Source organism: Tenebrio molitor, chromosome 5, assembly GCF_963966145.1.
Source record: "Tenebrio molitor chromosome 5, icTenMoli1.1, whole genome shotgun sequence".
Lineage (NCBI taxonomy): Eukaryota > Metazoa > Arthropoda > Insecta > Coleoptera > Tenebrionidae > Tenebrio > Tenebrio molitor.
Genome location: NC_091050.1, coordinates 1,967,818 through 1,983,086, shown reverse-complemented (window position 1 = coordinate 1,983,086; position 15,269 = coordinate 1,967,818). Strand labels below are relative to the sequence as shown.

General features: G+C 44.4%; 2 protein-coding genes across 3 annotated transcripts; one reads left to right on the top strand and one right to left on the bottom strand.

Annotated features, from left to right (window-relative positions):
• The first annotated feature begins 26 nt into the window (after positions 1-26).
• Positions 27-12,563, top strand: Lrch (Leucine-rich-repeats and calponin homology domain protein). Of its 2 annotated transcripts, none has more exons than XM_069049441.1 (7): positions 27-321; positions 6,261-6,457; positions 6,569-7,362; positions 8,882-9,482; positions 9,743-9,880; positions 10,291-10,368; positions 10,581-11,434. In XM_069049441.1, the coding sequence occupies exons 1-7, from the start codon at positions 147-149 to the stop codon at positions 10,794-10,796; spliced, it is 2,199 nt and encodes a 732-aa protein (XP_068905542.1). In that variant the 5' UTR covers positions 27-146; the 3' UTR covers positions 10,797-11,434. The 2 variants fall into 2 exon arrangements, with proteins under 2 accessions (XP_068905542.1, XP_068905543.1); XM_069049442.1 differs by lacking the exon at positions 10,581-11,434 and adding an exon at positions 11,453-12,563 and having other exon boundaries at positions 28-321.
• Positions 12,564-12,647: 84 nt separating this feature from the next.
• mEFG1 (mitochondrial translation elongation factor G 1) lies at positions 12,648-15,135 on the bottom strand. Its single transcript, XM_069049440.1, has 2 exons — positions 14,956-15,135; positions 12,648-14,903 (listed from the first exon to the last, which is right to left on the bottom strand). Exons 1-2 carry the CDS (start codon positions 15,025-15,027, stop codon positions 12,726-12,728), a joined length of 2,250 nt encoding a protein of 749 aa, XP_068905541.1. The 5' UTR covers positions 15,028-15,135; the 3' UTR covers positions 12,648-12,725.
• Positions 15,136-15,269: the final 134 nt, after the last annotated feature.

Genomic DNA, 15,269 nt, shown 5'->3' with positions numbered 1-15,269 from the left:
TCGCATGCTCGCATGTCTATGGGCGACGGCAGCGCCCCCTCCTTCGCATAAACACCTCGCCCTTGTCTCACATCATGTTGTGAGAGGAAAACCGCCGTGAAAAGTGAGGAAAAAGTGGTGTCGCGTCCGCGCTTTTGCCATGCATCATGGCAATGTTGGTTCAAAATGTAAACGGACACATCCAGAGTCAATTGACTCGTTCGTTGGAGAAGATCCTGGACGATGCGAACCAAAGTGGTGAATTGAAGTTGAGCAACCGAAAACTGAAAGATTTCCCCAAAACGAGTGAAAAGTACAACTTGCGTGATACCGTAATAGCAGGTGAGGCCCCATTTCGTCCACCATTTCATTTATGATCGGCCCGTTATCGCGACCCGTTTTATCGCTCTCCCGATAAGAGCCGGCCCTGGTCCTGGAACAACTCGTTGTTTGTTTAAAAGCCACCGCAACACCCATAAAAAGTCGACTCTTACTGCCGCAAACATCCATAAAACGACGGAAGCTGAGATAAGTGCGCATTTAGATGGATAAATGCCAGCCGCTGAACTTGGGGCGATCCTAATTAATAACACATTTCCAGATAATTATTGCAATTGCGAAACGACTTGTTTGAACATTCGCCGATCGGCCAGACGGTTGCCGTGACAACCGCAAATTTGCATTGACAGACGCGAGACAACACGACTGTGACTGTCCCAAAAACGGATGTGAATTACACCCCCAACTCCGCTCGATTAATCCCCGACATGTACAAATCGCCACTGACAACACAAACCCCGAATGACACTCGCCGATGCATTCGAGTTGTCAAAACACGCGATCGTTACCGTGGCAACGCCATCAATTTGTCAAATTTGCATTGACAACCGCGTCTGATTGGTCCGCATCCTGACAGGTGACATTTGAAAAGGTGCGAGTTCAGAGGTTACGGAATGGAACACGAGAGGAAGTGCGGCTCTAATCTTCCCCATTGTCTTTCAGTCCTCAGGGCTGAGGGAGCGTGACGCCGGACTTTTTTCTCACAAGACTTTTTCAAGGTCGCTAAGTCGGTGCTTTTGTGATAATCGGAAATGGACGGAGACCTTGGCTGTCGGGTGTCTTTTTAACACCGACGCGACAAGAAATCGATGTCAAAGGTCAGCATCGGCAAAAATAGAAGCGATTCGGTTGAAAGCTTGCCGCATTTTTCAAGCACCAATTCTGTTTTGTAATCAAAAGCTCCCACTCGTGCGAAACTTCAAAGAGAACGCTTTCGGACGGAGCAGTTTGAATTTTATCGAATTGCAAGAAAAACACGTAACTTAGGCTTTGTTTTGCTTTTTAACAACAAGTGAGTTGTAAAGCCCACGAGGGTTGGTGCTTGTTTGGCGTTTACGTCATAATGGGGTTGTTAAATGTTTGAGAGGAGCGTAAGACAAATAAAAACTTCACGGGGGGATTATTAATTGACGGCGAAGTCGAGTTAAAAGCAAAACTCTGTAAAATCCTAAAGGGTGCCTCAGGTTTTTAAGAGGGCGAATTAGACGCGTGCAGCTGTCAAAATCTTCACGGGTGTAATTTCGTCCAAAAATTTCACCAAGACAATAGCACTAATTGGAAATCCTCTGGCGCCCCCGGACCGGACGACACCGCCTTTCGGAACCCCAAACTAGGGGAGTCGCCGATCGATACTCGAGGACGTTCCGCTTACGTAAATTTTTAACGTTCACGTTAGCGGCGGCGACGTTTTCATTGACTCCTAGATGCAGTTGCTTGAACCCGTCCTATTTCTGGTGGAAGAACGCATAGGTAAACACGACGGGAACAAGACGCCTCCCTCCTCTTTATCGGCTGCAAGAACGATTCGCGTGATCGGCGAGGACTCGTAAAACCGCCAATTTTTGGCCAAGAAATAACAGGGTTAAACGGTCGTAAACGTTTTACTCGCGTCGTAAACTTAATGGGCTTTAAAATTTCATTTTTCCCGTCTGCCGGTCCACGCGGAGTGACACACGAGCCGCGACTTTTGCGGCGGAGAACACGTGAAAGCACTAAAGGGAAACGGAAAAATTTGTTGCTTATTTGCTAAATTGAGCGTCGGATATTGTTCGCATGAAGCCCCGTAATTCAAGGCGAACACCCACGGCTCGAATCGTTCAAAACAACGACGCCTTCGGTTCGGCGGCGTCGATGAGTTTGGCGCCCAACGCGGGGCCGACACCAACATTTGCATTTCGTTATCTGGGACGGATTGAAGATCGGACATGAAAAATCAACGACCGCAAGAACGCCGACGTTTCCGGTCTCGCCGATAGACTTCTCGTTCCGAGAAAATTTGTTTAGGGAAGTCGGAGTTGTTTGAAAAGTGATTGCGTTGCCCTGCACCGTTTCTGGATGATTCTTCTATCGGCCGAATAAACACAAGTGGAGCGATAAACTTTGGAAAGTTTCGGGCCAGGTGACGCGCATATTTTTTTACGACAGAATCAAACAAAACAACGATCTCGTTTTGTGCGTTTTTGTTTGTAAGTCGACAATTTTACAGCGTTCGTTTGTTTGCTATCAACACACGGTTAAATGGAGTTCTCTAGACGAGCGTGTTACATAAAATACGAGATTTAAATTGGATTGGTTCGTTCATTATTTAGGTCGTTGTGAATTTTGATTGCGTCTGGACTCCAGAGAATCAAGTCGAAGCAATAGAAGGGATTCGGGAGCGTTCTGGACGGGACGGAATCGAGTTCAAGTTCGAGAGCAAAGACATTAATTGAATTCTGAATTGTCGCCGTTGTTGAACGTCCGCCCGATGAAATCATTAGATTCTTGGTATAGTTCAATCACAAATTGTCGATTTCGGGGAAAATGAATTGACGTTTCGCCTGGTAACGGAAATTACAAAGTGATCACTGGAAAGGAATGGTAGTTGTACGGGGGTCATTGGAAAAGTTCACGACCTGGAATGCGGGTGTCGGTTTTTCTCTTAAATTTTCGCAGTGATGTTATGTCACATCTGTCACATGAACAGCTGTGTAATATGGAGTGGATCTGTCGAGTGGTTTGTTATGTACACTTTTTTTGACAAAGTCATATCAGTGTATTTTTGAAGTGGAAACGTTTGAACATCGTGCGATAATATTTTTTTTACTAACAATTGTTTTACGCCAACTGAAATTTGTAGAGATTACAAATGTGAGAGTGGAGTTAATGAGTAAACAAAGGTGACCTTCAGAATTTAAGCAAGAGTGTACAAGCGTAGAAAATTTCTGAACTTGATGAAACTGTTCACATCTCAGATAAATGATTGTTTCATGTCTTAAACCAAGAGTTGTGTATAAAACAGCTGTTCTTAAACTGGGTTTGTTAACAGCGGATCAAGAACACATTCAATGCAAATTTCTCAAGGTTGTTTGGAAAGTTTTCAAAGAGATATTACGATTTGTTGCGTAGATTTGTAACCGCTGATGTGACTTAGAAAATAGCTGTCAAAACAATGAAAGCATGTTTATTCTCTGCCATCGCAGAAGGCAAAGTCAGCTTTGTCTGCAAGAAAGGTTGCCGCTTTGATATTCTGGAATGTAAAGAGGATATTGTTGATTCAAGACACCAACTGAGATGAATGAAAAATGTATGAAAGATTAAAAAAAAAAATACATCTCCATATAAGTGTCACTTCCAAGGCAACAGAAGTACGGTTTATCGGCATGTCCGGCTCATTCGCCTGATTTAGCTCTATCTGATTTCCAAAACTCAAAGGGTGCCAACAGTGCAACGGTCGTCTCAGGCGCCGGATCTGAACCTTACGGAGCATCTCTGGAACCACTTTGACAAGCAAGTTCGTAACTGCATCACTCGAAACCTGTCACATCACGAAGTTGCACAAGCAAAATGAAAAACGATACTAGGGCATGTCTGCAAAAAGTTAATGGAATCCATGAGTCGACGATGTGCAGCTGTCTTTGCCGCACGTGGGGGCCAACAAAATATTAGTTTTTTGTTGTATTATTTTAAACAAAGAAATAAAGTTTCGGCCCGAAAAGGCGAGTTCTAATAAAAACTCAGTTAGCAAATCAGATTGTTTTAGTTTTAAAAGTTATAAAATTAATAACCAAAAAAGAAAAACGTTTCCAAAGTTTTGGCCGCCACTGTACCGTACATAAAAATTTTGGAACTGAAGAGATAACAGTCGATTCGGAGGAGTGTCAAAGACGAGTACTTACGACTGTCACGAAAAAATAAGGAAAAAAGTTCAAAACAAATAACAGGCAAGAAAAAGCGTTGAGAGGGTGAGCACTCGAAAGAGCTTGCCATTGATCCATCGTAAATAAATAAATAACGAGAAAGTGCTTTCGATAAGTCGAGTGCCTTTGCGGAAGTGAGAATTTATTTATCTAAGTGTGCGCTACCAATCGGTAGCATGAATTCACTGTTTGTTTTTTTTTAAACGAGATCGAGGTAAATTTCCCGGACGCGTCCGAGTCCAGTTCATCGTCTCGTCGACGACAATAACCGTCACATCGAGAGGTCGAGAACATGCAAATGTGGAAACGTCAATTGGAGAGGATGAGCTGGACTGTAATTGAGACATAACGATGGAAAAAAATTACATAATGGGCCGAGAGTGAGTCACAGAAGAAGTTCGGTTGCAGAAAAAAAAATTAACTTTGCCAGCGTGACGAAACTGAACATACGGCGGTTAATCGGTACTATTTATAGTTTTATCAGGTTGTCGTTGGACTAAAACGAATGAATCATAATTGTTGCAGTCGCGAGGGGTTATTTGGCCTCCGGGAGATAATTTCGACTGACGTTATCACAATGAGGCCCTTTCACACCGTCATGGCGGCGCAATCGATAGATAATAACAAATCGTATCGTGGAAGTGTTCAAGTTTTCAGACAAATTACGAGGTGCGGAAAGCCATTCCAACCTGAAATATTTTTTAAAGGGTGGTGGCGAGACTCGTTCCGGTCTACTAACAACACACCATTTGCTTTTTGACTCGCTGTACAACGTCTGGTTGGCATGGTAACCGCCGAAAATCAGACGAAATCTTGCACATGGTCTGACAGGAGTCGAACTCTTGAATCTTGCATTATTTTCACTTCTGCAAAATGCACACGATTCGCTCGAGTCGAGGTCCCCTCAGGGATTTTTTTTTTGACCCAATCTTCGCGCCAGGAAGCGGACACTTCCAATCCCACGGAATTTTTTTCTGGAGAAATTGAAGATAAATTTATCAAAATGGGTCGGAACGCAACGTTTCCCGAAGTCTAGAATAGAACAGAATCCGTTCGGATGGATGTGCCAAAGTGTTCGTCGAAAAAACGGCACACGGACTACATTACGTGCGATTATTTCACGGTTGATTGTTGCTTTCTTTCGGCGTTTGTGGAGTGGCGAGCGTCCGAAATTAGTTTCTCCGTCGAAAGGTGCAAGTTTCTCCGGTCGCATGCCGCAGCCTATGCGGTCACGCATTATTTTCGTGTGTTTGGCGATTTTTCAATTACAAAACGGAGATTCGCAGCGTCGCTTATAAATAACTCGGAGCCAGCGAGAGCGTGCATTTAATTAATATTCAGAGTCGCCGGAGCATTTGCATACAAACGAATCGTTCGTTCCTCCGTAAGGGAGTGTTGAATATAACTTTTTTTTTTCGAGAACATCAGTGGCATTGTTTCGTTTCGTTTAGCATTCCGGAGCTCGATTTCCTTTCATTCTTCCGATTATTATGTTAGCCCGTTTTGACGTTTACGCAGGGATGAATTTTATGGCCGGCATTCCCGTCGTCTTTTTTTCCTTGCATTTGAATTTTATGAAGGAAATAAGCTGCGAGTTTGTCGTTAAATTCTAAATTAGAAGATGTCGTGGGGGTTCTGTTTGCGTTTCTCGGCGTTTCAAAATATTGAAAAATTAAATTCTCAAGACAAAGATGTAGGTAATTATCTGACTTCGGGAAAGAATAATAATTTCGTCAACAAATAAAAGTCAAGTAATCTTTTTCGAAAATAAATGTATCCTGTTCCAGGAAACAAACCATTCTGTTTTAAAAGACACTTTTGCTGCCTTAACTTACTCAGAACACCATAATTAACACTTTAAAAAATGATAAACAATAAAAATTGCAGTGTACGAACTGTCAAATGTCAAATTTGACCATTTGACGTACACATTAAATCACAGCCGACTAGATTTTAGAAACATGTAAAATAACCCTTGTGTCAGTATTATTGGTTGCCTACGTGTCAGATAAAAATATAGCATGATTCTTTTCTATTTTCCAGACTTGTCGAAAAACCGCTTCAGCGAACTTCCCGAAGAAGTAACGTCGTTCCATTTTTTAGAGAAACTTCATTGTTATCACAACGCGATTCGGTACATCCCCGATAGCATAGTCAATCTACAATGCCTGATGTACGTCGATTTGAGTCGAAACCAGCTGAGCACCCTTCCTCGAGAACTGTGCCAACTCCCCATCAAGGTACGTTGTATTTTTCGTCCGCGTTTTAGAGTTGCACATACGTTCAGTACTTGCCTGGGGGTCGGGGTAATTTCGTTTTCGTCCCGGTTACCTTACCTTGTGCTTTTTCAGATCCTGTTGGTGTCAAATAACTACCTAACCCAGCTGCCCGACGAACTGAATCGCATGTCCCAGCTGACCGAGCTGGACGCTTCCTGCAACCAACTGACCCACCTGCCCCCCCGCATGGGCGACCTCCGCTCCCTCCAGTCGCTCGTCCTCCGCAACAACCTCCTCCTGGCCGTTCCCATCGAAGTGACCTTCCTGAAACTCGCAAGGCTGGACCTCAGGGCGAACAGGATCGGCTCGCTCCCGATCGAGATCCGCGACATGGCCACGCTGATCGAGCTCCTGGTGGAGGACAACCCGCTGACCAGTCCTCCGGCGAGCTTGTGTCGTCGGGGCCGCGTCCACATCTTCAAGTACCTGGACAACGAGGCGGCCAGACTGGACCGGAAGATGGGAGGCGGCGGCGGGACGCTGGGCAGGCGGTCGAGGAAGGGCGGTACGGGATCGTCGCCGGGACCGCCGCTCCTGGTCGACAGGCTGAAGCACAAGAGGCAGAATGTGGACAGCGGCTACAGCACGAGCAGTGACGGTTTCGACAAGAGGTGGAGCCAGGAGATGGAGGAGAAGAGCTGGACGTCGACGCCGCTCCTCACCAGGACGGAGACGAACGGAACCCACTCGATACTGTCGACGCCCTCGACGGCGTCGCCGGCGCCGGAGATCAACAACGAAGAGGACTTCGACGGAGGCAAGGAGGGATACAGGCTCAGTCCGGGGGTGGATGCCTGCGGGCAATACAACGGAAACAACGAAGCAGAGGAGAAGACTAAGCCTTTACACCAAATACAAACGTATAAGTGAGTAGTTTTAGAGTTGGGTGGAACGATGAAGCTTAAAGGGTTAGTTAGGTTGGTAATTTCCGATGTAATGGGGTGGAATTGATTCCCGTCGTGGCAGGAAGGGAGATGTCGGCCAAGTTCTCGGCTGCACATGGCAGACTATCAGTTTCAAATTTGCTCAAGGGTCGACGTATCTATTGATTTTTTCGCGGATTATAACCTTCAAAACTAATTAAATCCACCGAGGCTTTTACTAAATTGTTTTTTGTTTAATTAATTTTTCACGTTGGGTGCGTACATCAGGGAAGCGGTTATTTAAAACAAAAAAGTTTTTAATTACGCACCCAAGACCACAAAAATTTACAGCGCTGCCATCCGTCTATAAAGAGTCCACAAAACAAAACTTGGATCAGAATAATTATGCAATTCAATACAGTTTTTCTGTATTTTTTACTAAATATGGTACATTAAATTTGAACTAATTATGAAAGTGCATGACAGTACTAAAGCTGAAACAAACTGACACAGTTAATTTCCACTTAAAGTTTTTCACCATTGAAAATTACACTATTGTGTTATTTTTTGTTTTATTTTTTTATGAAAAATAAAATATTACATGGTCGCATTGTTTTCAAGGAAATATGACTGAAGAAAAACGTCTCCGTAACATCTTTAAGTGTATGTGTGTTTGACGTACAAAGTATTTTCGAAAGAAATAAATCGAACACAATAAAACAAAAACAGTTAAAAACCTGTTTCAATGTTTGCTTTCTGAATTACACAACACTGAAAATCTTTGGCAAAACTTCAAGAAGCAATGTTCGTTGGTAAATAATCAGTAAGAATTTTCAGTTAAACGACGCAAGATTCAGACTTCTTAACAGTTGTTTTGTGTACTAATGACTCGATTAAATATACATTCAATTCTTTCTTGTCTACGCAGCCGATAAAGTTAACGATGATTTAACGACAGTTTATAAATATTTAAGTAAAAGGGGAAAATATGTAATACATAATTATTTCTAATGAGAATCGATACGATTGTGTCGCTAGTTGTGTAAAAAGAAAGTAATTGAAACAAAAGAACAAATTAAATTTCAAAGCGGCAAAAATTTAGCCAACTACGATTCAGTAAATAGAAAAAGAATTAAAACTCATTTCTGGTGTTGTTTCTTTGCGTATTCATCTAGTGGAACCCACGTGCGACGTTGACAAAGCGAATTTTTGTTGACCTCCATTCTTTTGTTCTAAAGATAAGAGTTCTCTCTTGCTCTTTCCGCCATGCTGTGTATACTTGTGCTGTTAAAAGTAAAAGGCATTGTCGACTTTTACACGAGTATTTTTTGACCTGGGGCCAAAAATAGAATTTTTTATGGTGTCACGGGAGATAGATAAATATTTGACGAGCGCCACTATACTTAAGTCGTATATTTCGGTCAAGATTGACTTCCAATTGCCCCATAAAAGGGACGGTTGAGTGTTCGGGGCTTCTCTTTGAACAAAGTGAGAAAATGAAATGATCGTAACGTTGTTTTAGGGAATACAAAGACGCCTTGAAGCAACAGAGGGCCCACGACGTACCTGCAATATATCGAACGAAAAACCCCGACGATCAAACAACGTACAAAACCGAACCGAACACCCCCACGCACCACGCCACGACGTCGCACGGCTCGTTGGCCACGTCCAAGTCCGACCCGACGCCCCTGAACTCGGCCCTGAGCGGCGCCAAGTACGTCTTCGACGATACCAAGAAAGCGGAAAAGACGTCGCCGTACAAGAGGACGTCATCGCCGAACCACGCCATCCACAACGGCAACACCGTGGAGAACAACAAAAACAACGTCGGCGGAAAATACATACAGGAGTACGTGAAGCCGAAGTCGCCAGTCAAGGGCAAGACGGGGATCCTCTCCCACGACAACGTGCCCTCGTGTAATGCGAACGGACTGACCAGGACGAGGGCGGTGTACATGAACGGCGCCAACGAGAACAACACCAAAGGGTTGAACGGGGTGAAGGGCAACAGGACGATCACCTGGAACAAGGACGTGCCGATGGAGAAGATGACGTTCACGATGCGGAGGGAAATAGACAAGGCCAGGGAGGAAACCGATCTGATCAATCAGCTGCGAAATGTAATTCGATTGATTTTTGTTGGGGTGGAGGAAAAAATAAAAAATAAAAGGGTTCGAAGTTTTTCAAGAAACAAAAAAAAAACTGTGCGGAACACTCATGTTGTTTCTGAATTGAACAAATTCGTACAAATAAAATATTGTTTTAGTTATAAATATATTCGTAGAGGGCGCCACAATCAGGCATCTGTCAATGTTGTCTTTTACAATAGCATCAATTAGTTCATTGTCGGCAAACTGAAACATGTTTTTCTGTTTATTAGATCATAGAAACTAGGCTGAAGATGACTCTCCCTGAAGACTTGGCACCCACTTTGACAGATGGAGTGGTGTTGTGTCATTTAGCCAATCATATCAAACCTAGGTCGGTGGCGAGCATTCACGTACCGTCGCCAGCTGTTGTAAGTGAAATTTTTGTTCTTGGTAATCTTACCGCGAACTTTCTTTTTATCTCGGGATATTTTTATTTTTATAAAGGTGTTTTTTAAAATTTGGCGTTGAAGAGTAGATTACGAATCAATGACTCGTTTTAAAAACACTTATTTTTCAAACTGCCGATTAAAAACACAAACAACGCAAAAAGTGAGGTTAGATGTAAGCAACTGATCGAGTTGCGTTCTCAATCGACTTTTCAACGTCAAATGCAAAAAAACACCCGTTATATGACAAAATTATCGAGCAGGAGGGCCATGAAAAACAATATAAATTGACAGCTACGACGTAACTGCCAAAAAAAACTATCAAATTACGTTGCTTTGAAACTATTTTATTTGTTTCGCATTGCGCAGTGTAATCTTGATTGGTATTTCAGCCGAAGCTGACGATGGCGCGGTGTCGAAGAAACGTGGACAACTTCATCGAGGCCTGCCGAAAGATCGGCGTCGACGAGGTGAGTTACTTAGCCGTACTATACTAAAACTGCATTTTTTTGGATGCTTGCAAACGCTTGCCACTAACATCTCCTTTGCGCGTGTCGCCGTTGTCTCGTGGTTTTTCTCGTCGAGCATCCAGTAAAATCCAGTGATTAAAAAAAACACCACCACACACACTCCTCTCCATGTACACGAAACCAGTGAGTGAGACTGTGGTTGATGATTGCAGGGGCGACTGTGCAGCACCCTAGACGTGACTGAAGCATTGCCAGGGAGGGGGCTGCCTCGCCTTCTGGATACGCTAACGGCTCTCGGTGAATTTGACGTAAAGACAACGACGGTGGCGCCACGGTCGACACTGCAAGACACCACAGTCTCACTGCTGTTACTAACGTTGTTCTTTTCGACTATTGCGTTCCTTGTCGCTTTTCCGCCGCCTAATTGAGACGGGGATGGGGAGGTGCGGTCGTGGGGGGAGGGTGGCATATGTGATTTTTTAAGTATAGTAATCAGTGCCTATATAATCAAACAAAAGTCTGTTTTTTATCCGACTGTTTGGGAGCTTTTCGGTATTTTTGATAAATACTTGAACGTGTGAGGGTGGGTCGTGTCACAGGGTGTGGGACTCGCGGTGAAATTTTTTTGACGATTTATTTACCTTGTAATCGCGCTTTTTGTATATTGTAAGTCATATATTACTGTCACCGTCTTTGTATTCCTTCCTTCCTTCAGTATTAACGCAATTACTGTTAAATATCTAGTCACTGTGTATTTCCAGTATTATTTAAATACAAAGACTGTTGAAATATTTGATTCCATAACATAAACAACACGAAGTTTCCTTATTTCTTTTTTACGTTAAGGAAAAAATTCCAAAAAAATTGTTACGTATTTTTAAGGATTAATGTTTAGTTGCAACTTAGTATTATGTTCTCTTGTAAGTACAAACTTTCGGCAACTATAGTTCAGTTGATTATTGGTTAATTTTATGATGATAATTTATGTGAAATATTTATAACATGGGTTATGTACTTATCCACCATATTTGGCTTGAATTTATCTAATAAATATTTCCTACATAAACTTTTGTTTCGATTTCAGAACTTGGTGTGCTGCGCCGCTGACGTCCTGGAAGGAAGAGGACTCGTTCAGATAGCGATAACCGTGACAGAACTGCTAAGATTTCACTCCCCCAGATCACCCCTCCACACCAATCCCATATCCACAGTAATTTAAAGAAAGCATTTTATTTAATTTTCTCGCATAGATGCTCGAATTTATTATTTTTTTTAGAAATTTTTATCTCCAAGAGTCGTTATTCTCTCTATTATTTTATTTGCATTTTTACGTTCTCTCAATTTCGTACTTAATTAAGGTTAGTCGTAAGGTCGGCCGTTTAGTCCACGGTCCGCCTAGTTTGATTAGTGCCCGCTGTCGAATTCTAAATTAACACGTAGTTGGAGGTTGACATTTGATCTCAAATTGAGCTGTTGGTAACGACTGCAATCCAAAGAGTGACCTTCGACGAAAGTTTTCATTGCGTTGCTCAATATTCAAGCTTGTTTTCGTTCGTTTCCGCTGCACAGGAGACAATAATTCTAAGTTATTTTAATCAAAAATCTCGTCTGGTCCTGGTGTTGGGCGAATCAAAAATGACCGAAGCGTGTCCAGAGATTTTTTTTGTTGTTGTGATTTGACCATTCCATAGAGGTAAAGGAGCTGGAAACAGCATCGGTGCCGTTGCGGACATGTTCTCAATCAAAATGGCGCTAGCACCAGACTGATAGGGTAGGGTCAGATGCGGTCAATATTTGTGCCAAAGATTTTTTCGAGATTTGACGTGTCATAAGAGCTGATCAAAAAGCGGTCGATTAGTCAATTGAAAAACTAAACTCGTCGGTGTTTTTTCGGTGTTTCGTTCGGAACAAATATCAGTGAATCGGGATGCTGCCGTTCGAGAGAAGCCTATCTGTATATACGCAATGTAAGGATGTATTCAAATACGTATAGGATAAATTATTATTTAGGGTTTAAGTTCTTATCTGATAAGAAAATTTCACGCAATATGGCGGAAGACTGTGCGAGACTGGGTACTTATCGACAAAGAACAAAAACGTATTTGATTTGATTTTTTCTCGCAATCTGATTCATCTAAGACGCACAGTTTGATTTCAATCTTGTATCTAGTCAGTTAATAAAATATTTTTTACTTCGTGATTACGATCACTGCACCATTTCCATCTTCCTGCAGTTTTGACTGGTGGCGCCACCTAACCACACTAACAGTAAAACTTCCTCAATGTTAATAATTTATCGAGATTTGGCTTAAAATTACAAATCTATGTACACCGTAAAAAACTTCGACTTCGCTATCTCAATTCTTCTTCTTTTTCTTGTCCTTCTCGGGGACGATCCCCATACTCCTCTCGTACTCGTCGATGAGTTTGTTCTGGACGTCGGGCAGACACGGCGAGTACCGACAGTACTCCATCGTGAACTCCCCTTTGCCTTGAGTGTTGGACCTCAGCTCCCCCGCGTAGCCGAACATCTCGTTGAGCGGCACCTCCGCGTAAAGCGTGAACCAGCCGTCTTTGCCCTCGGTCCCCGTTATGATGCCGTGCCTCTTGTTCAGCTGCGCCATGATGTTGCCCTGGAACTCGTCGGGGGCGGTGATCTCCACCGTCATGATCGGCTCTAAGATCTGCCAGGTGCCGCGCTCGAACACATCCTTGATCGCCCCTTGCGCCGCCAGAAAGAAGGCCAGCTCGCTCGAGTCCACTATGTGGTGGCCACCGTCCTGGAGGCGGAACTTGAGGCCGGCCAGCTTCTGTCCGCAAAGGAGGCCCTTCTCGGCCATGGTGAGAAAGCCTCGCCGCACCCCCGGCACAAATTGCTTGGGCACGTTGGTCCCGACGGTCTCGTCGACGAACTCCAGCACGGTGTTTTTGTGGGGCGGGAGCGGCTCGAGCAGGCCTATGACGCGAGCGTACTGGCCTTGACCCCCGGATTGCTTCTTGTGGAGGTAGTCGAAGGTGCACGGCGAGACCAGGGTCTCTCTGAAGGCCACCTTGGGCTTACCCAGGAGGACGGGGCAGTTGTACTCGCGCTCCATCCTCTGGGCGTAGATCTCCAAGTGGAGCTCGCCCATCCCTGAGACTATCGTCTCTTTGTTGTCGCTGTCAAAGAAGAAGTGGAAAGTGGGGTCTTCTTTGGTAAAGCGCGCTATCGCTTTGGAGAAGTTGTCACGGTCCTTGTTGTTCGCCGGATTTATCGACATCGACACCACAGGTTCCGGCACGTAGATGGACTCCAAGGACAGTCCGAGTTTAGGATCGGTGACAAAGGTGTCGCCACTGGCGCAGTCCACTCCGAACAAAGCGAAGATGTCGCCGGCGTAGACCTCGTTCACGTCCTCCATGTTATTCGAGTGGAGGCGCACCAGTCGCGCTATCCTGACCTTCCTCTGAGTCCTGGCGTTATAAATAGTGTCCCCCTTTTTGAGCATCCCTTGGTAGCACCTCATATACGTGAGCTGGCCGAATCGACCCGCCTCCAATTTGAACGCCAGAGCGACAAAGTTCTTGTCGCCGGTCCTGGCCGGGTCCAGGAGAACCTTCTCCGCCTCGCATCCCTCTTTTTCCTTGAGGGCGTAATTGGGGACTTCCCCCGGGTTGGGGAGGTAATCTATCACGGCGTCCAACAACGGCTGCACCCCCTTGTTTTTCAGAGCCGTTCCCAACAACACCGGTGTGAAAGTGCGCTTCAAGCAACTCCTCCTGATCGCCGCTTTGATGTCGCCCTCTGAAATCGCCTTTTCTTCTAGATACATCTCCCCCAAGATCTCGTCGGCGTTCGAGACGTGTTCCACGAGTTCGTGTCGTCGCTCCTCGCATTCCGTCCGCATTTCTTGCGGGATCTCGTCTTTTCTCACTTCTTCTCCAAAAGCTCCGTCGAAAAACAGAGCCTTGCGTTCGATCAGGTCGACCACGCCCCGACAGGCGCTCTCCAGGCCGATCGGGAGATGCAGGAAGGCGGCGTTGTGGTTCATTTTCGATTTCAGGTGGGACAAGACGTGATACGGATCTGCCCCCAGTCTGTCCAGTTTGTTGATGAACGCTACGCACGGCACGTTGTAGCGCTTCATTTGTCGGTTCACCGTCAAGGACTGACTCTGTACGCCGCCTACGGCGCACAACACCAAAATGGCCCCATCTAAAACGCGCAACGCTCGCTCTACTTCAACTGTGAAGTCCACGTGGCCAGGTGTGTCAATTATGTTGATGTTGTGGCCTTGCCAGATGGTGTAAGTTGCGGCCGATTGGATGGTAATTCCGCGTTGACGCTCCAGCTCCATGGAATCCATGGTGGCACCGACGTTGTCCTTGCCTTTTACTTCGTGCATCGATTCGATTCGGCCCGTGTAAAATAAAATTCTTTCGGTGAGGGTCGTTTTGCCGGAGTCTATGTGAGCCGAAATTCCGATATTGCGAATCTTGTCGATCGGTTTGTGTTCCGCATATTTCGAGAAATCGGATTTGAATTTGAATGTGTGCTAGAATTTTTTAGGTTAAATGAGGTTAGGTTTACACGTTTTTAATATTTACCCTTGATATACCAAAGGGAAATTGCAGGAATGTTTTGGAAAGAGTTTTAGCGACTCTGATGTGCTGTAACATGATTACTGTAGTTTATTTAATTAATTAAAGCACCCGGCAGGAAATTTTAACTGACGCGAACGCCACCACCACCTTTTCCATGTACTTCTTTCTTACTTCACATTTAGGGCATTTATGTTTGTTCTCATTTCAGGTGGTACAACTTATCAGTTTTTACACATTCATCCAAAACTTTTCTTTAGCAAGGGTGTTTCTTAGATTCTTTCAAAAGTCCCCTTATCAGGCCAAATGGAGCGACGATT